This window comes from Musca autumnalis, unplaced genomic scaffold (genome assembly GCF_047663935.1).
Source record: "Musca autumnalis isolate F117 unplaced genomic scaffold, ASM4766393v1 scaffold_3, whole genome shotgun sequence".
NCBI lineage: Eukaryota > Metazoa > Arthropoda > Insecta > Diptera > Muscidae > Musca > Musca autumnalis.
Window position 1 is genome coordinate 241698853 of NW_027411866.1, and position 25896 is coordinate 241724748.

At 34.8% G+C, this 25896-nt stretch overlaps 1 protein-coding gene across 3 annotated transcripts in view; it reads left to right on the forward strand.

Annotated features, from left to right (window-relative positions):
• Positions 1 to 25896, forward strand: part of SmydA-8 (SET and MYND domain containing, arthropod-specific, member 8) — a 94518-nt gene that overhangs the window by 27340 nt on the left and 41282 nt on the right. The window contains exon 1 of one of the 3 annotated variants that reach the window (XM_073977545.1): positions 9324 to 10336. The exons of the other annotated variants lie outside the window; for them this stretch is intronic. Within the exon in view, the coding sequence (XP_073833646.1) occupies positions 9470 to 10336 (867 nt within the window). The 5' untranslated portion in view covers positions 9324 to 9469. Of the gene's footprint in view, positions 1 to 9323; positions 10337 to 25896 lie in introns of those variants that run through there. 3 annotated transcript variants of the gene reach the window in all.

Here is a 25896-nt window from a genome sequence, read left to right on the forward strand (position 1 = left end):
TTTTGGCCTCTGGAGACACAAAGTACCAAATTACAACCATTTCGGTGTTAAAATGGGCCAAATATCTTAAAAATTCCTTAAAACGACGACGCGTCACGCGTCATTTTGTATAGGGGCTATACGAAAGCGTGGACCTACATAGCCCGCTTTCAATACCAAAAGTCCTACGTAAATATAACTTATTTTCCCAAAATATCCCAAAATTCGGACGCTAGAGTGATTTCCACAGACGGACAGACGGACAGACGGACGGACATGGCTATATCGATGTAGAATTGCACGCTGATCAAGAATATATATACTTTGTGCGGTCTACAATGATTATTTCGAGTAGTTACAAACGTAGTGACAAACTTAATATACCCCCATCCTATGGTGGAGGGTATAAAAATTGCGGATGCGTCTTTTTTGAACACCTGTTTCTACATGAAGAAGTTGCCAGATCGAAACAAAATTAAACATGTGTTCATAACAGAGATGGAAGTTTCCAAAACACTTAACTTTTTTCTATTTATATCGCGCTTTTTGTGCTAGGCTCGTATAAGCGAGGTTTTGCAACAAAGGACTGGCATTCACCCCTTAAGTTATGTTGAATGCTTTAGCTAATTACTTAAGCTTAATTTTGGCCTTTATAACAATTCCTCTATTTTTCATGGGTTCCAAATATTTAATTTTTTTATAATATTGGATTTCCTTAAAGTTTTAGTTCCCAGCAAAATAAATTGGAAGCAGTGCAATGTGGACTAGTTCTGTCACGGCATGTTTTGATGCAGTTCAAACGGAGTCGTGAAAAAGCACTCCAGTCCTCACATTTTAACTGCATTTGGATGCAATCCAAAGAATCACATCCACTTGTCACATTTTAACAACATCCGGATGCAGTTCAGCGTAGTCGTGAAAAAGGCACTCCAATTCCTCACAATTTAACAGCATCCGGATGCAGTCCAAACGGAGTCGTGAAAAAGGCACTCCGTTCGCTACATATTATTAGCAGTTGTTAGAGATCCCTACATGTACATAAATCAGTTTGTACATCTTTACAGGCAGCGACATAAACTTTCCAATAAGAGATAAGCGTGTTAAAATTTTCAAACATTTGTTAATAAAAACTGAATAATATTTCATTTGTGAACATTTTTCCGGTAATTCAAGAGAAGAAAATTTCCGAATGGAGTGCTGTTGGAGTACATGTCGAAATCTTAACTGGTGATGGGAAGACAACCCATTTAGCAAATGAAGCAAAAACAGTTCAGCTTGGAACAAATGGAGAGCGGAGGAAACACGCATGTTTGCGATTGAATTCAATGGCGAATTTTCATAATTTGTGTTAATGTAATAAAGTTCTTAATACTTTTGTTTTACACAAATAATGCTTTTTATTTGTTCTGGCATATTTTGTAATGGCTCGCACAATTTCTGCAGAATGCCTGTATCAAAACACGTGCTTTGGACTGCCTCCTATTCTACCCCAAAGGGTTAGTAAAATGCAATGCCAAAGGGTCAGTTAAAATGCAGTGCCAAAGGGTCAGTTAAAATGCAGTGCCAAAGGGTCAGTTAAAATGCAGTGCCAGAGGTTCAGTTAAAATGCAGTGTCAAAGGGTCAGTTAAAATGCAGTGCAATGGAGTGCCTCTTTCAGTAGTCACACTCTTGTAAAAATCATAAGTGAAAATGCATAATTTGATGCACTCCCAGATCACTTGTACATATCATTTAACTGCCTCTTTGGAGGCAAACTTTTTGCAGGGTTTTTGTTTCAAAGATATGCATATATTAAGGTTGGCGGTTAAACAACAGATACGAGGGCAGTTCGGAAACTTCTTAGCCTAGCACAAAAAGCGCGGTATAAACAGAAAAAAGTTAAGTGTTTTGGAAACTTCCATCTCTGTTATGAACACATGTTAAATGTTGTTTCGATCTGGCAACTCCTTCATATAGAAACAGGTGTTCATAAAAGACGCAACCGCAATTTTTTTACAATGGAAAAATTAGAAATGCGTGCTGTCATTAAATATTTACATAAAAAAGGTTTATCGGAATGATATGGTGAATGCATTAGGTGAAAGTGCTCCTTCATATGCAACAGTAATAAATTGGGTTGCAGAATTTAAACGTGGTCGTACTGGAGGAAGTGCCCCAAAGAAGGCAAAAACAATTCAATCGCCTGGTAAAGTTATGGCAACGGTTTTTTGGGACTTCATAGGTATTTTATTGATTTATTATCTGCAAAAAGGGTAAAACAATAAATTCAGAGTACTATTGCAACCTTTTGGATCAATTAAATGTACAAATTCGAGAAAAACGTCCTGGCTTACAACACAAAAAAATAATTTTTCATCAAGACAACGCATCAGCGCCCAAGAGTGTTTTAACAATGGCTAAAACCAACGAACTTAAGTACGTCCCCTGATTTAGCTCCCAGTGAATTTAACTTGTTCCCAAATCTAACAAAATTCCTTGCTGGCAAGCGTTTTACCTCAAATGAAGATGCAATTACAGTTGTAAACCACTATTTTGAAGACCTTGAGGAAAACTATTTTAATCAAGGGATAGAATTGCTAGAAAAGCGTTGGACTAAGTGTATTGAAGTTTCAGGAGATTATATTGAAAAATAAAAATATTTTTGAAAAACTAACTATTCTCTTTCACTGATAGGCTAAGAAGTTTCCGACCGACCTCGTAGTACAGAATTTGATACCTATCCGTAAACGCACCATAATTTCTAAATTTTTTTTTATTTTCGCGGAAAATCGAAAAAAGTAAAAAATCTGAGATCAAATCTAAATTATACTACCTCAGAGTCCGTATAAAAAATAAATTAAAAATACGTACAGAATCTTGACAACGCTTAAAAAATATAAAACTAATATTATACACATTGGCTTTATAAATTGCCTATTATAGCAACAACAAAAGAGAAATAACTTATTGTTAACATATTATTCCAAATATATTTTTTGGTTCGATTAGAAAAATTAGAAACAAAATATTTGGGAATTCTCCAAATATTTCGCTAAAATTAATAATATAATTAATGTATACTGCTAAAATTTCATCAAGAAATATGCTTTACCATCGCGGAAACCTAACTGCTTACTGTAACAAATTAGGGATAGGAAAGTAAGAGTAATATTGAAATTACAATCATTCAAAAAATATGAAAATTAAAAAGGCTGTTATTCGCGAATTCGTTAAAGCCGGGTGATGCGCATCCGATTTTGGATACAGCGAATCAATCTCTTTCAATATTAATGCATATTTCCATATTTCACTCAGCGGCCATTGTGTGCCGTCAGTTGCATATCACAGTGCTAAAAGCCTTAAAATTGGGTAAAAGTCGCGCAATTTGCATACGATTTTGATGCACATCCGGTTTCCCATCAAAAATAGGTCAATATACACATATTTCAAATAGATTCTTCAAGAACCGCGGATGTGCCTCCACATTTTATTTCGCGTATCTCTGTAATTTATGACACGCGTTTTCGCATATATTATAATCGCGTATAAAGGATTCCATTTATGTAAATTTTTTTATTACGCGGTTTTGTCAAAATATATTTTTGCTGATTTTCCTATTTCCAAGGTATCTATATCCGCGGTTTTTGTAGGTGGATTAGATAGCAGAAGGGCTCATTAGATCCGTCGCGTAAAAAATCTAAATTCACGCGGGGTTCAAAGGAAATCGAATGACAGTTGTAAATATTACACGCAAAAAATAGGTTGTTTAAGAAAATTCCCGCATTAAATTTTGGCCTTTAGACTCCAATTACTAGGATACTGTAAGGAGCACACTCAAGAGATATACATTAAACGCGGTTCTATAATTCTATAATGAGTTTGGAATATTATGTTGTTGCGCGTCCGGATTATTAAAAAAAATTAAAAAAAAACCGAAAATCTGGGTACAAAATGTCAGCATCAATTTTAGGTGGATGCAGGGGATATATCGAAAAATCATACACTAGTATCATGTTGCCCATGAAGTATTCCGTGATTCTTTCTTTGGGCATAGGTCTATAAAATGTAGGGTAAAGCCAGAAATCGGAAGGGAAAATAAAAAACTTGTTGGCTTCAACCCATTTTTCTACATTGATGCCAACACAGCTTCCACGAATAATAATTTTTATGGTCCCTCCTAAAACACTTCATTTTAAAGAAATTAAGTCATACTATATAGAATATGTTAACAGTTCGCGAATTCTGAATGGGTGAAACTCGGATTCATCGATTGTAAAACAGTTTTGGTTTTTATCTTATATTTGGTTGTGCCTCATCGAAAAAATGGTTTTAGACCCGAAGTATGTTTGGACGAAATCCGTTTTAGACAATGTGGAATTGATTTAGCCATGTCCCTCCGTTTGTCTGTCTGGCTGGCTGGTGCGCACGATAACTCTCGTTCGGATCAACCGATTCGAACCAAATTTTGGGTATCGTAATATTTTGTCCAAAGTTCGTTTGTTTAAGTTCGAAGATGGACCATATTGGTCCACTCCTTCGGGTACCTCCCCCACAAAAGTTCAAAATTGTTCTGTAAATTGGTGTGAACGATAACTCTCTCGAAGGGAGCAATCGATTTGGTCCAAACTTTGCACATCATATTATTCCTTCCAGATATAGATCGGGTTCGAATATGGACTATAAAGATCCACTCCTTCGGGTACCTCCCACACAGAATTCGAAAAAAAGTGAAGTTTAAGAGCTCCTCTCGAATCGTTTTGTTTATTTTATCAGTAGGTTTTTCTAGTGGCTTTATTTACAACGGTACAATTTTTTCCGGAGTAAGTTAATACTTTCTGAGATAATGACCCAAAAGCTCCAAATCCCTGCTAAAATGGCTATTGTGTAAGATACTTCTAAAACTTTTTCAAAAATGTCTTCCAAACTTAGTTTAACGTAATTTAATATTTCCTACCCTTATGAAGAAGTTTGGTACATCTTATATAACACTGTGCGATACGAAAAAAATTAACCACATTCTGACACCGCAGCGTGATAGAAGACGAAAATTAAGAAGACACGTGTCTCGGCGTTTTTCCCTGTTACTTCGAATTTCGCGGTTATGGGCCCCAAAGACCTGAGGCCTTGATGTCAAAAAGGACCATTTTGTCAGGCTCATATCTTCTAAACCGCTAAGAATTTTGGTTTACACGTGGAGGCAAAGTTGTAGCTCTTATCTTAAAGAATAATAATTGTAAAGACATAAAATCCATTCAACCTTATCTTCAAGGTCAAAATCGTTAAGGTCAAGTTTTCGTTATAATTTTTTCTCAGATTTTGGCCTACAGATATCAAACCGATCAAAATTGAATCAAACAACCAACTACAAAAATGTACATTAGATCTCAATATACAACTTTTTGGAACATACGAACCCTGTAGAAATGGTTCTTAAAGGTCAAAATAGCAAAACAAATGCAATTTTTATTTTCTTTTGTCGGTTTCTGCTCCACAGAAATTAAACCATTCAAAATTCAAGAAAACGTTCAACCACAATATTGTAGCGAATATATCAGTATTCAACTTTGTGGAACATCAAAGCCCACTACGAACTGTTCTTAAAGGCCAAAATAGCAGAAAACTTTAGAAAATATTCGATTTATATACTTTTTTCTCCGATTCTGGTCCATAGATACCGTTCAAAATTCAAGAATACAAGCAACTACAAAAATGTACCTAAGATCTCAGTTAACAACTTTCTAGAACATATGAACATTCTAGGAGCGGCCCTTTAAGCTGCCCGTCTGTTGTAATCACTCTAGCGTTCGCAATAATTGAGATAGAACGCTAACTAGCTGAAATTTAACATTTGAGGTTCTAATAGACTAGAAACTTCTCTCCATATAACGGTACCTCCCGATATAAGGTATTTTGAGGATTTTAGCTACATTTTTCTCCCAAATTGGCTCCATTTTGGTACTTTGAGTTCCAAGAGATCAAAAAGCGAAAATGGTGAAGATAGGTCCACGTTTTGGTATAGGTCACATATAACAGTACCTCTCGATTTAAAGTATTTTGATGTTTATAGCTACATTTGCACACCGAATTAGCTATATTTTGTCATTTAGGGTTCCCAACTTCTACAAATTATGTACATAGGTCCAGGTTTTATTGTAGCCCCTATATAACGGTACCGACCGATCAGAGTATTTCATGGTGGATGGTATATAAAGTTCGACCTTTTCGCTTTTTTTACTTGTTTACTTGTTAAACAAGTAAGAAAAGCGTTATGTTCGGCCAGGCCGAACTTTTTATACCCTCCACCACGAACTGTATTGAAGTGAATGGGAACAATTAGTTTTATTTCGTTTATGAAACTGATAATACTCCCTTTAAAACAGTTAATATGGAACGACATGTTTGTTCTTGCCAAAACATGGACCAATATTTATAATTTTCCGAATTGAGCGAATTACATAAAAGTTGGCAAAACCGACTAGACATAAACCTGAATATTCTGAATTTGAATAGTTAACAACATCGGGAGCGCCGTTCTATTGAGGCTGTATAAAACGTTAACCTGTACCGATAAATTTCTGGAGGAAAGTTTCGTAACTCCAGCGAAGACTAAATACCAAATTGCAGTTATTCCTATTGAATATTGTGGCTAAAACTTTCAAAATACCTAAAATTGGGAGGGATCTTTTTATGGGAGATATATAAAAACATGGAACAATACAGGAAATTTTCAAGTGGGAAGTTTTATACCACCAACGGAGATTAAATATTAAATTTCATCCGTTTCGATGGGATATTGATGACACAACCTTAAAATACCGAAAATCCGAAAGTACTCTTCTAGGGGTTATTTGAAGAAAAGGGCTTATACTGATAATTTTCTTCTGTAATATTTTATACACCCATGGCAATTTAAATACTAAATTTCAGTCATATCTGTTGTATATTGAGGCCACAACTTTCAAAATACCGTAAATCGGAATTTACGGTCTTATGGGGGTATTTGAGGACGGCCTATACCGGCAAAATTGGGCGGTGCCGTTTTATGGGAACTATATGAAGACGTTGACCTATACCAACTAATTTCAGGTGGAAAGTTTTATACCCACAACGAAGACTATGTACCAAATTTTATCCATTTCGGTGTTATAATGAGGCTAAACCCTTCAAAACACCGAAAATTAGGGAGTACCGTTCCATGGGGTGTACATTAAAGTGTGGACCGATACAGATAAATTTCTGGTAGAAATTTTTGCATCCCAAAACAGGACGAAATATCAAATTTCAGGCATTTTGGTAGTTTGGTAGTATAGCTAAAACTTTCAAAAATACGGAAAATTGGGAGATATCGTCCTATGGGACTATATAAGGGCGTGTGACCTATACCGACAAATTTCATATGGAATGTTTTATACCCCAAGTGAAGACTAAAAATTTCAAATTTCAGCCATTTCGGTGGAATATTAAGACCACAACCCTCAAAATACCGAAAATCGGGAGGTACCGTTCTATTGGGGCTATATGAAAGCGTAGACCTATACCGACAAATTCCATATGGAATGTGTTATATCCCAAATGAAGACTAACAACCAAATTTCAGCCATTTCGGTGGAATATTGAGGCCAGAACCTTCAAAATACCGAAAATCGGGAGGTACCGTCCTATGGGGGCTATATTAAGACGTGGACCTATACCTAAAAATTTGCGGGGAAAGTTTAATACACCCAACGAAGACTACATACCAAATTTCAGCCATTTCGGTGTAATATTGAGGCTAAAACCTTCAAAATACCGAAAATCTGAGATATCGTCCTATGGGGTCTATATCAAAACCTGGACCTATATAAACATTTTATGATAGAAATATTTCTTAGCCTGTGGAAACACAAAATACAAACTTACAACCAAGTCTGTGGTCAAATGGGACTAATACATTCAAAATATCTTAAAGTGACGCGTACTATATATGGGGCGGTATATGGGGGTACTAAAACGTGGAACTATATAAACAAACTTTAGTAGAAATGTTTTTTAGCCTCTGGAGACACAAAGTACATAGCAAATTATAACCAATTCGGTGCTCAAATGGAAGTAATACATTCAAAATATCTTAAAATGACGCGTACTATATATGGGGCGTTATATGGGGGCTATACCAAAACGTGGACCTATATAAACAAACTTTGGTAGAAATATTTTTTAGCCTCTGTAGACACAAAATACCAAATTACAACCAATTCGGTGGTCAAATGGGACAAATATCCTAAAATTTCCTTAAAACGGCGACACGGTATCGTTATATGAGGGATATAACAAAACGTTTACCTATGTTCTTCATTTTTGTTGGAGAAGTTTCTACATCACTGGGAACACTAAATACCAAATTATAGCTCATTCGGGCTGAAGATGTAGCTAAAATTGTCAACATACCTGAAATCGGGCGGTTACATTGGTACCGCCATCTTCGAACTTGACCTAAGCTCAGACCAAATACACATGTGTACAAAATTTCAGTGATTACAACAAAAGGAGAGACGGTAAGACGAAAATGGCTAAATCAGCTTATATGATCGCAAATGAATATTTCATTGTGTTTCCAACGGAAAAACAAACTTTATACTATGGTAGAGGGTATAAAAAAATTAGACACTCAAATTTAAAACAACGCAGCATCGAAAATCGGACGATGCATATTGAAAATAGATATTAACTAAGCAATCACGCAACTTCGAAAACAACGCAAAGTGAAACGACGCAAAACGAGGTCTTGGTGTAGTTACAAACGGAATGACAAACTTAATATACCCCCCATCCTATGTTGGAGGGTATAAAATGGAATTTCATTCCCCGCATAAGGGGAATCTCAACCTCAATAGTCCTGTAGTGTTTGAGGCTGGCATGCCTAACATTGCATCACGATGGTATGCATGCTAGCTCATTTTTACCTCAAAGCTAGACGCTTTTACTAAATATGTATAGCAGGTGTAGGGCGTGACATGGTCGATACGTACATTTCGACATTAAAAGCTTTATAAGCAACATACAAGTTTTCAATTTGTATAGCATACTTTTAGGCAAAAATAATTTAAATAAATGATTTTTTTATAACATTGTTGATTTTAATATTTTCTATATCGAATTGATTGTGGTCGTGGTCAATGGAAATTCCCGCTATCAAATTTCATTGAAATTACACCCTATTATATTTTTAAATACAAAATATATTCATATAATTTGGGGCATTTGTTTTTCCACACAAACCTGTCAATGCTAGAAAAGTTATTTTTGACTCTTCAAGCAAATATTCTTCTCAGATTTTTGAGAAAAATAAATACAACAAAAAACGTCAGCGCATTTGTTGATGTTTACACAGACTGGCACTTGGGTACGGACAATGTTTTAGTTTTTAGTTTATTTTTATTCAGTTGAAATTTGAATATCGGCCAGAGTGAAAGTACAAATATCAAAGAAATCTGAAATCTGTGAAAGAAGAAAAATATTAACTGAAGAAAAATGCCTTTAAAATTCAATATTAGCACTCAAAATCTGTCAAAATTGATTAAATTGCATTTAGAAACTGAATTATTGGAGCAAAATACCTCCTGGCAGGTATTAGAATCTCCGCTATCGGGTCGTGGTATATTTGCCGTACGTGATATAGCGGTGGGTGAGGTGATATTACGTGATCGTGCCCTGGCCGCCGGACCCTCAAGTAATTTAAAGCAATCTATATGTTCGGTGTGTTATAAAGTTCTTGAGGGTAATGGTCCAGATAGTATGTGCAAAAATGGTTGCACTTTGCCGGTGTGCGATGTTTGCTCAGCTGGAAATACACACTCCACTGAATGTGAACTATTTCGACGTTGGAAACCCAAAGACCAGACACAGATCAATTCTCATCTGTTGCGTCTTGTTTCTATTGTACGTTGTTTATTCCTCAGCCAAACACAACGTCAACTTTTACTTGCGCTGCAGGCCAACAATGATAAATACTATACGCTTGAACTACAAAAGGCAGCAGCATGTTTTGAAAATTTCCCCAATGATCGTGAAATGTTAGAATATTTTCAATACAGCATTGCTGCATTCAATACAAATGCCTTTGAGGGGGCCAGCGGACAGCAGAGTGGAGAGCATAGAGCTCAAGTGCGTGCTCTATTCCCATTAGCATCTCTATTCAATCATCAATGTACACCGAATACTGATCATTATTTTGAGAATCCCCAAACACTTGTCATTACTGCCACACGTCCGATCAGACAGGGTGAGGAAATTGTGACGTCATACACGAAATTGCTGTGGAGTACAATGATGAGAAAAATGTTTCTCAAAATGACAAAACATTTTGAATGTTGCTGTCCCAGATGTATGGATCCAACGGTGAGTACAAGTGTGATAAATGATGCATGCGTTCGTGCATATGTGTGACCTTTTGAGATACATATTTATAAATATTGAAGGCACAGTGGGGCGAATTTGAATAGTAATTGCCAATAAATATTTTAGATATTTGTTTTGATAAACGTTTCGAAGAAATTAAAATGTAAATACAATCAGATTGTGTAAAAAAAATATTGAGACTCGGGAATTGCCCGTATTTAATTATGGTTTGACATTATATATTTTTTTAAATCATACTAAGATTATTTTTTACCTCCTCAAAATTTTACAAATTGTTGTCTTTTATCGTCAGAAAAACATACTCGTAAATTTATTAAATACACAAATTTCTTGTTGAGAGAGCATTTGTGTTGTATAGTATTTTCTAGCATGCGAGAAATTTTATGCCACCTTTATTCTGCGTTCGTCACAATTTACACGAACATACAACTATATGCATATCTAATATAAAGCGTATTTTTGCATTTGTTTTGTGAACAGTGACTCGCGCCCTTTCGATGTTTACTTTTAGGCAGGAGGTTACTAATATGACCTATCTTCTCAGTATATGTACTCCTAAAAAATATATTGTAATGTGCAACATTTTAAAATTGTAGGGGATTTACCTACAGAAGGAGCCAATGGCTACTACCCTCCGAGAATACATCAAAATTCTTAACGGTGTGGAAGATATGAACCTGACAAAAATATATATTTTGACATCAAGGCGTTAATACTTTGGAGGCCCACTACAGCAAAAGTCTATGTTATAGCGAACAGCCTCTACACTTTGATACGATCAAAAATGTGTCTCATATAAATAATGGTTTTAGACTCCACGTGTTTGGAAATCTGTGTCAGACAAATCCGTCAGTCTGTCTGGTACACATGATAACTCTCGAAAGGATAAACCGATTTGCTTCAAATTATGGGTATTGTAATATTTTGTCCAAACCTTTTTTAAGTACGAAGGTAGGCCATATCTGTCCACTCTTTCCGGTACCTTCACCGAATTGGCCATAACTTTGTAACAAGTTTTTCTTGTTATGACGGGGCAAGTTTTTCGGCACTTAGTCCATATTTCCCGAGATAATGGCCCAAAACCTCCATAAAAAGCTTGCCGGTACCAATTAATGTGGATAACCCTCGAAGAGAGAAACCGATTTGGTGCAAACATTGTACATCGTACTATTTCATGCACCATCGGTGCGAGTATTGTCTATATCAGAACCTCTTTTTGGGTACTTCCTACACAAAGTTTGGAAAGAGTGTAGTTAAGGACAATTTTTTCGGAGACAAATCCACCTTTCTTAACAAATTGAGCCAAAACTCAAAAACCCCTAGCAGAAGTATTGTGCTTACTTCTTTTTTTAGGACTGAGGCTGAGAATAAGTCTCTGTCGGCACAGCTGACTGACTAGGAAATGTACTGTTAAAGGACTCGATATGTTATTGATTGAATAAATAAATAACAAGTAACCTTCAGCCTGTGTGAACTGAAACTTTCATCTACGATCAGATCGAATGTATTTAGGGTCTTTTCAGTATTTTGTGGCCTTTTTTGTACATTTGAATTTGCCGACGAAAATATGGATTAGGATTAAAGATCAAAAGTAATGCACAGGAGGTACTTAAAGGAATGGACCGACATAGTCCAATATGAAAGTGGATCTTATTAGGGGAGTCATATCCAGAGATGGTCTGTATGACGATTTTTTAGGTTTTCGACTGTAAGAAAGTTGTAAACGTCGAAAACGTCATATACCCGTAGAAAACGTATAAAAAGTAGTAAATGTCATAAACCTCAAAAACTTTATGTTACCATCATATTTTTCACTTAATATTAATTCTGCAAGACTGTCTTTGTTATTGAAGAGGGTCCGTACCTTTTTTGAAAATAACAGCATATTTTAATTAATATTTTAATTTTTAAAATAACTGAAATAATTGAATAAATTGGATTACGCACTTAGTACGCCATCTACAATTAGGGCAATCATGAATATTTCCCTCGGAATTTTCCGCATGGAAAATAATTTTAAAAAGTGAAATTCTTTTAAAATCATTATTTTAAAACGTTGAAAACTACTAGGATCATTTAACTATGGAATATTTTCGCCGAACCGACAAAAGTAGTCCCTTTTGGAACATAAATATGGAAATAAAAATATGTCAAATTGGGAAAAGGGAAAAAATTCCGCACGGAATTTTTATTCATGATAGCCCTGAATATATTCCGAACACTACCACTACTTCACGTAGATTCAAAGAATTTGCGGGTGAAGTAATAAACAAACATATGTATAATGCCCATATAATAAAAAAATAAATATGAAATGTACATTTTAGAGTGAAATCTTTTTATGCCTGCTTTGTAATAAAATGGGATCTCAAAAAATAATAATAAAATGAGTTTTATTATTATGGAAAAACATCGATTTTTTGGATATAAAATTCGACGTTTCCGACGTATGTAATATACGTCAGAAATGTATGTCATATACGTCATCATTGAAGACAGACCATCTCTGGTCATATCTTTTCGAAAGATATCACGCCCACTAGTCATTTCAGTGGATCATCGTACAAATATTGTACCATTATGCCAGGAAGCATGGACTTGTCCACGGAAAACATAATATCGCTGAAAACAGGACCACAACGAATAGTGTCGGTATACATTTCCAAAAGATCTTCGAACAGACCTTAAACTGCACTTAGACACAAATGTTGAACTTTTGAGTGAGAGGTACCCTCCATTTTAGAAGTTAAACTAAATTTGGACAAAGTTTGGATAAAATTTGTTCAAGAAATATCGTGTATACCATTTAAGTGGCATTGTTTTAAATATTCGGGGGGAACTACCGGAAGTTGTTGACCGGCATTGCCAATCTTCGAACTGACACATTTTGGGCTGTTTTCTCAAGAAGTATGGACTTGCTCCTGAAAAAATTTATATCCTCGTAATTGAGGCAGCAAATGCAAGTTGCTTCAACAAAAATAAAAGTGATTCGAGAGCAGGTCCTAAAGTGAACTTATCCGTAATTTTGTGTGATATGTACCAGAAGGAGTAGACAAATATAGTCCTTATTCGAACCTGATCTATATCTGGTAGATATATTATGATGTGTAAAGTATGGACCAAATCGGCCACGCCCTTTAAGAGTTATCGTGCGAAAATTTGTTCCGAACATTTATGAACTTTTGTGGGGAAGGTACCTGAAGGAGTGGACCGATATGGCGTATCTTCGAAGTTATACTATGTGTGGTCAAAATATTGTGAAGGCCAACTTTTGGACCGAGTCGGTTGATCCGTTCGAGAGTTATCTTGCGCTCCAACCACTACACACGGTGTCATTGGGGTTTTTTGCACCTTTCAGGAAATATGGACTTGCCACCAATGAAACTTGTACCATCATATGAGGGGCAGTGAATGCAAGTTGTTACAAAAATCAAAGAGATTCAAGAGCAGGTCCTAAGCAGAATTTTCCGAAATTTTGTGTGGGAAGTACCCGAATGAGTCCATACTTGAACCTAAGTCTGGTAGAAATTTCACGATGTGCAAAGTGTGAGCCAAATCGGTTACTCCCTTCAAAAATTATCGTGCGCACAAATTTTCCGAACATTTTCGAACTTTTTTGGGGGGGCCACCGTAGAAAGCGAACTAAATATTATGAAAGCCACATTTTGGACCAAATCGGTTCATCCGTTCGAGAGGTATTGTGCGCACCAACAGGCAGACAAACGAAGTTTTTTACGTTACTATTTGATTGCTGATTAAACCGGATTTTAGGTGTTTTTCGTATTTTTAATTTAATTGGAACGCGCATTCCAGTATTTCCAAAAACAAACAATAGGATTAAAGTACTCGCGATTACGCATAATTTGATATGTATATTGACTATGTAGCCCAGACAGCATCATAGTAATCCACTGCCAAAGGCCAAAATTTAGTGCGATATTTTTTCTAAAAAACCTATTTTTTGGGTACAGTATTTACAATATCCTTTTAAGTGTGCTGGTACCCCGCAATATTTTAGTTTTTTGGCGGTCCGGATCATATAAATCACATATCGTCTTCACTAGAATGGCGAAAACAGCAACTGCAAAAACCGAAAATGTGAGGTAAATGTTTTTGAAAATGTCTCGGATTTAGTCACATTTTCTGTGGATCGTTTCCTTGTCAATGAAGAAACTGACACATAAAACGCGGTTTTGCAAAAACAGCGCTTTAAAAAATTTAGTGGTATGGGAGCTGTATCCGATTTATCCCAAAAATAGTGTGTGATGCTACACCCACGGTTCTTGATGGATTTGATAGAATTAGATAGATTAGATCGATGTATCTTTCCACGGTTGGTAGTGAAATCGGATGGGCATAAAAAGTCTATGCACTTTGTGCAAATTACACTATGCAACACTGAAAATGCAAACAACTTCTAGTATGCATTTTTTGAAAGTACATATTTAGACTACAAAAACCCTAGTAGGGTTTTGTCCTGTCAGATCCAGTTCGGAATTTATGGCCTCATCTAAACCGGGCTAAATCTACACGTTTTTGCATTTATCAGACCTTTATCTCAGAAACGAATAGGAACTTCGCCCTGCTTTCTTTAGCAATATTGTAGCCCTAAACTAGTAGAACTTATCTTTTGAAGAAACCATATAAGAAAAACTCCATCTAGGGCATCAAAATCTATCAAATATAGAACATTTTACATAATTGCTTAAATTCTGGTCAGTATCGGCTAAACTATTGGGAGTTAAACCAAGCAACCTTTTACAAAAATCTTCCAAATATAGTTCTCAACAATTCTTTAGAACATTCTGAAACTCTAAAATGTTTACTTCATGTTGTTTCAGATTTCACTACACTTTTGACATTTTTATTAAATCGTCATTGAAAAATGTACTGAGGCATTTTACAACAATGACATGACAATGACATATTCAAAAAAGGTTAACGGTTTTGGAGATACGTTGCGAAATGTATAAAAATTGTGGAATTTTTGCATATACATATTTTGAAATTTGAGGCAATAAATGTAGTTTTTCGAGTTCATTATTTCTCCAAATATTTTACTCTTGTCCTTATCTACAAATTTGCTACAGAGGTCAGAAGAAGATTCGCATTGGTTTCAGAGATATAGCCCCGAATTTCTTTAATAACTCAGTATTTAGCCATGTTTAGATGGGGCCATAAAATCCGAGCTGGATCTGACACAACAAAACCCACCTAGGTTTATCGTCGTTTGGGTCTGTACTTTCAAAAAATCCTCAGTTCGAGTTGTTTGCACAAGATCACCTTAAAAATGTTGCACAGTGTTATAAGCGTTATACAGATTGTTGCACACTAAACTGCAGACGACGCTACATCTTAGCGGCCAATGTAAATCCTGGCGAATGTGTACAAATTAAAAGAGAAGAATTCACTGTGTTGGTAAACCATTCCAAGGAATCCAACATTTATTTGAACGTTACCCATATCATCCGCTAGATGTTAGCGCCCAGCGAAAATTTGGTAGGCACATGTCATTACTTTCTGCATTACCAGGTAATGAGTACTCATTACCCTCCGCATTATCAGACAGTACATATATAACAGTTAACACATAACTAGTTACATCCTTACTTACTATTTACTTACTAAGTAATGAGTATGGTGGCACAGAGCCTAGTGTGTCCGACTACAAATTCTAGAGTTGTGTGTTCAAAGCTCAGCGTCGGCATCGGTGTTTTTTGTTTACAAAATTACAAAAAAAATGTTGATGTACATAGATGAGTTAAACCAACCCTTGTTGTTCGTGCGAGTGGCCTAGTGGCCTACAAATCAGAAGTTCGTGTGTTCAAAACTAGCCGGTATCGAATGAAAAAGAAAAAAACAAAAAATGTGTAGTGTTGAATTTGAATATAATTTCACCTCAATTTTTTCTAAAAATAGAACTATCCTTTTAAGCTTTTTTCGACTGCCGGTATGTGGTTATATATGTACTTAAAAAACATTTTTAGGGAAGTACTTTCTCCCTATGACATCCCCATGTAAAAATAATGACTTTTACGGTCATTTAGTAAGTAGTTACAACTGCCAAATTTTACTGAATAAAGTCATTACTTGGTAATGACTTTTTTTGCTGGGCGTGTACTCGAGAAGTGGTTAGAATAAAAAAATGTTTTTTTTTGCGTGAAATTTAACTGAAATAGAAGAATGACTCCGACTTAATTTCCTCTCATTTTCTTCAACTAACTCACAAAAAAAAATTTGAAAAATATTTTCTCTTACAAAAAAATTATAACTTCCCTCAATATTTTTTTTTTACTAAAATGTGCAAACCGCTAAACGGATTTCTATATTTTTGGTTCCATTTGAATCGTCGCGATGTTTAGATTACGTACATATTTTTAAAATATTTATCCGATGCATAAACAGCTTAAATGTTATTAAAACATTTTCATTTCATTCGTAACATTTCATTTGTAATTCGAGAATTCCATTTGTAATTCGAATTATTCCACTTGTAATTCGAATTATTCCATTTGTAATTCGAAATATTCCATTTGTAATTCAAATTATTCCATTTGAAATTTTAATTATTCCATATGTAATTCGAATTATTCCATTTGTAGTTCGAATTATTCCATTTGAAATTCGAATTATTCCATTTGTAATTCGAATTATTCCATCTGTAATTCGAATGATTTCCTTTGTAATTTCAAATAAAGTAATTCGAATTACAAATGCAATAATTCGAATTACAAATGAAATAATTCGAATTACAAATGAAATAATTCGAATTACAAATGGAATAATTCGAATTTCAAATGGAATAATTCGAATTACAAATGGAATGATTCGAATTTCAAATAGAATAATTCGAATTACAAATGGAATGATTCGAATTTCAAATAGAATAATTCGAATTACAAATGGAAAGTTACGAATTACAAATAGAATTCTCGAATTACAAATAAAATGTTACGAATTACAACTAAAATGTTTCGAATTACATCTGAAAAAGGTGTACTTTCATAGTCAGACTTTGCTTTTGGAAGGTCCCCAACCAAAGCAGTGATACTCGTCATTATTATTAAAAGCACAAAAATGAAAAGTTGTGTTCTATTAGCGGCTATTGCGATATCTTCGTTGTTTGAGCACCTACGACAAAGGTGATATTTTCTACTTGCATTAGGAGACATTCGCTTTGAAATAAAACGTTGACTTTTTCTCCAAATAAGTTTGTTTGCTCAAAATCAGTAAGCTTCTTCCTCTGTAGGACCCCCATTAACCCCCAATATTTCGTGACGATCCGATCAAAATTGCGACCTGTAGCGTGATTACAAGGTTTAGATGGACAGACGGACGGACGGATACACATACCCAGACCGACTCAGCTTGTCGAGACATTCATTATACCCTCAGCATTTATGCTAACGAGGGTATATCACCAATATTTTTGAAAATTTAACATAGCTGAAGCCAAGGTTTACCCTTTCAGAACACGCGACTTGTAATTGTATATTACACAAATTAAATATATTTGGATAAAATGAAATGTTTTTGGGCGTGGCAAAAAATATTGGCCTTAAAAGATAATTTGCGTGGAAGCTGTGGCTATATTTATGTTAAAAAATGGGTAAAAATGGATTGAAGCCAACATGTTTATTTTTGTTTTCTCTCGATTTGTGAGAAAACCACACTTCTCTCGATTTTCCTGTCAAAGTAAAAGTAGAAGCAAACTAAGTAAGGATCATCCCACTAATGTATTACTTTTCAAAATTTGAACTGCTTCTACCATTAAATGATGCTGACATTTTGAAGCCAGATTTACAGTGTTTTTTGAAATTTTCTTCTAATTTCATTCCACAAACAGGTTTTTCAAAAAATCATATATAGGATTGTAGTACTTGCGATTCTGTGTTATTTGACACGTATATTGTGAATGTAGTCTGCACAGCTTCATAGAAATCTGCATCCAAATGAGGAAATTTTGTGCGAACATTTTTCTAAAAATCATATTTTCGGGTCTAATATTTGCAATTGTCTCTAGAATACCTCGTACTCCATTGCACATTTTAGTTTTTTACGTTCCGGATCCAATAAATAATTCCTCGTGAAAATCCAGCTACTAAAACGCGAGTTACGAGAAATTCCAAAGTAGAAAAATCACCTAAAATTGTTTTTGAAAATATCGCGTATTTTATCGCGTTTTCTGCGGATCGTTTCCACTGCAATGAAAAAACTAGTGCAGCATCTTCGTTTTAGCGGAAACGGAGATTTGAAAACTTCACTGATACGGAAGCTACATTCATTTTATCCCAAAAAATAGTGTGCGATGCTACATCCACGGTTTTTGATTGATCGCCTTGAAATAGATATATATCGATGTAGATTTTCATGGTGGACACTGAAATCGGATGCGGACAAAAATTATATGCACTTTCCGCAAATAAGCGATATTTTATAGGTTTTTTAATGCTAAGATGCAGCCGATGCTACATCTTTGAGTCCAACTTATATTTCGAAAAATATATACAACTTAATAGATATGGTCTTGCTGTACATGAAAATCACATGCGGACAAAATGATTTTGATAAGTACGCGATTTGCACTTATTTAAAATGCATATAAATTAAAATGGGTTATTTGACCTCTATTTCCATTTCAGAAGCTTCGGATATATCCTCAGCAACCCAATTATCTTCCTCAATAGGAAAGCTTTTATATGAATGTCTATAAAGCAAAATCCGTATATTTTAATAGGAGATTTAAGCAAAATGAAGGAAGTATTCCTATAGATTTTTCCAAAATTTTATACTACATAATGAATGTGAAAAAATATTTTTTCAAGCAAAAAATTATTTTTTTAACCAAAATATGTGTTTATTTTGGCTGTGACATCGAAACTATAATACCAATCTGCATGATTTTAGTCTCATTTGATTCGCCGTGAAGTTTTGCTCCCATACGAAGTTTTTCGTAATTTTATAGCGGGTAAATGGAACTTTATTTTGAAAAAAGTTGACTTACATTCAATAATTTATTAATTTATTATACACTAGCAAAATGCCCGCTACTTCGTATGCGGAAAGGGAATAATATACAAATAAACAATATTTCATATGAAAATGGTGGACACTGAAAATTTTGATGTACTAATACCTATGTTAATTGATATTTAATTTCTTTTAAGTACTGTTCATATACCTTATGTTTAAATTTCCAAAAAATATCCATTTTAAATTCCATTCTATGTTTTATTAGAACGGTACGGGTATTTTGAAGATTTTTTTCACATTTTCCAACCAAAGTATCAGTAATTTCGGCATTTGTGATATCAACATGTAGATAACCTTAAGTCAAAAAATGTTAAAAATGTTTGATTTCAGTGTAAAATTTAGAAACCACCTTCGCGTTAACATGAAAGCATTAGCACACTATTCGATACAATTTTAAAACTCCATGGTATTACATGCAGAAACTTTGCATACATTTTAAATGCAGATTTTTATAGATATTCTCAAAACCAGTGCTTCAATGTTTAGTACTATTTAATACTTCTAGTACACTTATTGTACTAACACCTCTAACAGTGAAACTGAAAACTTCTCCTTAGCCCAATACCAAATTTATTGCACTTTTGTACTTTGTGCACACTAACCATAAAATTCCTGCATCACCCAACATCAAGTTTGGTACTACTTTGTATTTTTTTTATTTCCAATACCAACTCAATAATTCAGTCCTTAGCGACCTCCATACCTAATTTCAGAATTTGTATGCATTTCAAAAACTCCTTATCTGAACACCAACAAACAACCAAATTTAGTACTTAAAATAGGTAAACGTTTCAAAAATAAAATCGCGATAAACCAACCGTTATACTTATATACAATTTCATCTGAACAATTTTAACCAAATTTTGTGGCGTTTACTAATTTTCGTTCACTTATCTGTAATACCAAATGTCAGAATTCCACCGTTATTCGTATACCATTTAATACTTTTCGTACGAAAGTTCGAATTTCAATAACTATCTCAATCCTCCACACCAAATTGTACCATATTTTACCCATATCCAAATGGTACCAAATTTAGTACCATTCGGAAATTCGTACTTATGTGTACAAATTTCCAAAACTACCTCAATCCTGTACTCCAACAGTAATTATTATTACAAATTCTAGGTTCCCAGCTCTATCCGTTCACCCTAATCCAAATTGTACCAAATTTATTAATATTTAATACTTTTCGTACACATAAGTACAATTTTCCAAAGCTATTTCCATAACTCAATCCTACCCTACAACAGTAATTCCAAATTTCCGGTTTGCAGCTCTATCCGTTCACCCAAATACAAATTTAGAACAGTTTAGTAATTTTCGTAAACATAAGTGCGAATTTCCAAAACTACCGCAATCCTATACTCCAACAGTCACTACTCCAAATTTTAGGATTCCGCCTATATCCGTTTATCCAAATCTAAATTGTACCAAATTTAGTACTTTTCGTACACATAAGTACGAATTTTCAAAGCTACCTCAATAATTCACATTTCAGGTTTGCAGCTCTATCTGTTTACTCAACTCCAAGTTGTACCAAATTTAGTACCATTTAGTACTTTTCGTGGACATAATTACGAATTTACAAAACTACACCCATAACTCATTCTTACACTTTAACAATAATCATAGTTCCAAATTTCTGGTTTCCAGCTCTATCCGTTCACCCAAATCTAAACTGTACTAAATTTAGTACCATTTACAACTTTTCGTGCACATGAGTACGAATTTCCAAAACCATTTCCTTCTATAAACACCACTTTCCAACCTTGATTTCCATACCAAATTCCAGGATTCTAGCTATATCAGTTGAAAATATACAACTGGTACTAAATTTAGTAACTTTTAGTACATCTTTTTAACTCTCCATCAGTGACCCACATTCCAAATTTCAGAATTCAAATTCAGAAATAACAATAATTATAGTTCCAAATTTCTGGTTTCCAGCTCTATCCGTTCACCCAAATCCAAATTGTACTATATTTAGTACCATTTAGAACTTTTCGTACACATGAGTACTAATTTCCAAAACCATTGCCTTTTATAAACACCACTTCCCAACCTTGATTTCCATACCAAATTCCAAGTTTCTACCTAAATCCCTTCAAAATATACAATTCGTACAAAAATTTGTGCTTTTCGTACACTTAGAGGTCGAGTTTCCAAAAACTCTTTGGTACATCTTTCTAACTCTCCATTTGTTACCCTCATTCCAAATTTCATTCTAGCTCTTCCCGTTTGTCTAATTTTAATTCCAAAATTTCAGGATCCCAACCCTATCCGTTCACACAAATTCAAATTGTACCATATTTAGTACCATTTAGTACTTTTCGTACCAATAAGTGTGGATATCCAAAACTACTTCAATCGTGTACTCCAACAGTAATCTTTATTCCAAATTTCAAGAGTACAGCTCTATCCGTTCACACAAATTCAAATTGTACCAAAATTTAGTACACATAACTACGAATTTCCAAAACTACCTCCATATCTCAATCCTACTCTCTAACAGTTATCTTAAATCCACATTTCAGGTTTCCAGCTCTATCCGTTCACTCAAATCAAAATTGTACCAATTTTAGTACTTTTCGTACATATAAGTACCATAATCCAAAACCACCTCCCTAACTCTATCCTCCACTCCAACAGTAGTCTAAATTCCAAATTTCCGGTTTCCAGCTCTATCCGTACACCCAAATCCAAATTGTACCATATTTAGTACCATTTAGAACTTTTCGTACACATAAGTACGAATTTCCAAAACCACCCTCATATCTCAATCCTACACTTCAACTGTAACCTTAATTCTAAATTTCATGTTTCTAGCTCTATCCGTTTACCCAAATCCAAATTGTACTAAAGTTAGTACCATTTAGTACTTTTCGTACACTTAAGTACGACTTTCCAAAACCATTTCCTTACATCAAAACTACATCCCAACCTTGATTCCCATACCAAACTTCAATATTCTAGCTATATCCATTAAAGATATACAAATGATACAAAATGTAGTAACTTTTAGTACTTTTCGTACACTTATCGGGCGAATTTCCAAAAACCCTTTGGTACATCTTTTTAACTCTCCATCAGTGACCCTCATTCCAAATTACAGAATTCTAGCTCTTCCCGTTTGCCTAATACAAAGGGTACCATATTTAGTACCTTTTAGTACTTTTCGTACCCTTCCAGTTCGAATTTCCAAAAACCCAGCCTTATCTCACCCCTACACACCAACAGCAACCCACACTCAAAATTTCAAGCTTCTAGCTTCAGCCGTTTCGTCTGGGCGATGATCTGTCAGTCACTCAGTCACTCACTCACTCACTCATCACTAAGCTCTTTTATATATATAGATTTCGCGAGTACTGAGTAACATTTAACAAATATTATGCAATCTACTAGCTCAAGCCACTTCCAGATAACTTTTTAGTAGCAATTGCTCGCGGTAAAATAATTAGCGTTTTTATAATAATTTTTTCTTTAAAACGAAAATAAAACCGCAATAACTTTTATCCGCATCAACAAAAAACTGGCTCGCGAGCGGATTCGTACTGGGAATTTTTTTCTTAACCTATATACCAAAAATCTTTGATGTAGCGGGAAAAAAAATTTTACATTTTTTTGAAATGGAATATGAAATATTTGACAACATTCGTGATATACACTTTCATACGGGCAAAATGTGTCTCATCGAAATAATGGTTTTAGAGTCTTTAGACCCCAAGTATGTTTGGACGAAATGTATTTCAGACAATTTGGAGTCGATTGAGCAATGTCCGTCCGTCTGTTTCTCTGGCTGGCTAGAGCGCACGATAACTCTCGAACGGATCAATTGATTCGATCCAAAATTTGGCTTTCGTAATATTTTGTCCAAACTTAGTTTAAGTTCGAAGATGGATTATATCGGTCCACTCCTTCCGGTACCTCGCTCACAAAAGTTCGAAAATGTTCGGATAATTTGTACGTACGATAACCCTTGAAGGGAGTAACCGATTTGGTCCATACTTTGCAAATCGTTAAATTTCTACCAGCCTTAGCTGTAGTTCCAATATGAACTCAGTCGGTTCACTCCTTCGGGTGTCTCCCACACAAAATTTCGGAAAAGTTCAGTTTAGGACCTGTTCTCGAATCGCTTTAATTTTTGTTCTAACATCTTGTATTCACTGCTCCCCATACGACGGTACAAGTTTCACCAAGGGCAAGTCCATACTTCCTGAGAAAATAGCCTGAAAGATGCAAAAAAAAACCCTATGACACCGTGTGTAGTGTTTGGAGCGCAAGATAACTTTCGATCGGATGTGCCGATTCGGCCTAAAATTTCGACTTCGTAATAGTTTGTCCAAACATAGTTTAAGTTCGAAGATGGGTTTATCGGTCCACTTCTTCCGGTACCTTCCCCACAAATATTCGGAAAATATGTAGTGGCTGGAAAGAACGGTAACTCTCGAACTGATCAACTGATTTGGTCCAAAATTTGGCCTTCGTCATATTTTGTCTAAACTTAGTTTCAGTTCGAAGATGGGCAATATCAGTCCACAACTTCCGGTACTTCCCCCCAATATTAAAAAATGGCACGATATCTTTTGAACGGTCAACCAATTTGGTCCACAGGTTGAATCTCCTAATAATTTGTCCAAATTTAGATTTACTTCTAAAACCTCCCATATCGGTCCCCTCTTTAGGGTACCTCGCCCACAAATGTTCAGCATGTGTGTCTAAGTGCAGTTTAGGGTCTGATCAAAGATCCTTTGGAAATGTATAACGATGCTGTTTGTTGTGGTCCTTTTTACGGAGATATTATGTTTGCCGTGGGCAAGTCCATGCTTCCAGGCAATTCACATAGGCTGAGGGCTGTCGGCAAGGCCGACTTATATTTTTTACTTGTTTATACAAAACTTAACTTAAATTCTATTACTTATGTATTAAAAAAAACAATATTACACCACTACCACGTCTGCTCAATACAAAGAACGGCAAGCAACAAAGCGCGGGCACGTGTTTTTGTGTGTTGTTCTTATTTGTTTGGAGTTATGCAAATTTTTTGTTGTAATTTTACTACATATTGTGTTTAATTTTAGGCATGATCTGTTGCAATACAGTTTTTGCAACACTTTATGAAAATTAAGCAGTTTGTGTTTAATTTCAAGCACATTCTGTTGCAAAACCAATTTTTTGCAATAATTTATGTTTGAAATAGCTATTTTCTATAAATTGCTCTATAATTTGTTAATTATTGCAATTTTCAACAAATAATTAGAGTGTATGATTTCGGATCCGACATCGGACGTAGAGTCCGATTTTTTTCCGATTTCTTTACGATGTCGGTACGATTGGTTTGCTGGGTTAGTAAGAAGTAATATAAGTATGTAGTTATTTTTGGTTACATTACTTTGTAATGGGTTACATAATGACTAACGTATTCGAATTTTTGCTGGGTAGTGGTGAAATTGAATATTTTGGTAATAAATTAAGGTAATTATACACGCCGAAAGAATCGCAAACATGACATACATATGCATGTGTACATGTGACATACACAAGTTCTGCAATTTTTCTGATTGTTGCAACATCAGACGTTGCTACAAATGCATACCCATCTTTGTGAAGGCTTTATTCGTTTCTTACATGTGTGAGGTAAAATAAATGTTTCTGTCATCTGTTGGACAAACGCATATTTTTAAATTAAGTTGCCGCACATTGTTCTTTCTCACTGCAAGTTAACACCCTTGATTAAGTGCTAAAAGATGTAAAACAGAGACAAAAAAGATTGACCATGACACCAAGACATTAATCAACGTGATGATGCAGGGTTGTCAGATATGGTGATTTCTCGCTCCCTCCATACTATGGTGGAGGGTATAAAAAGCTATGTACATGCAGTATTACTTTTAACATAAAGTGGAAAATTTTCAGTTTGGCGTTTTTTTTTGCAATTTCTGACATTTGATTTGGCGATTAAGGTAGAATAAAATCTGACATCCCTGACATTTGTGGGCAATGCACCATTGGATGTTCTACACAGGGGGTCTTACGTTTGTAATGTAACATAAGTAAATTCACGGGAAATTCTTTTCAGTGGAAAAATGTTATCATCAAAAGAATCCAGGTATTGGAATTCGATTTTTTTGCATTGAAATTTTTTCTTTAAAAACTTCACGTTTGTTGTTGATGTCAGTCCCAAAAACGTATTTGAAAAAAATGGGTTAATTGATTATCTTGTCATTGAAATATTATACAAATATACACTTTAAATTATGACAGTGATGAATAATTTCAAATACCAAAGGGATTTCAAATGTTAAACGGACACATCCCATGTAGGATTTTACTTCAAATCAAAAAGCATTTCAATACACATATTTTCCGTTTAAAATTGCTCCACCAAAAATCCAAATAAATATTCGATGTGTTTATTTCACTTGACTCAAAATGACACAGAAGTTTATTTTCTTTTCAAGCACTTAGCCTCCCATAGAGCATCGCCACACATATGTACATACACC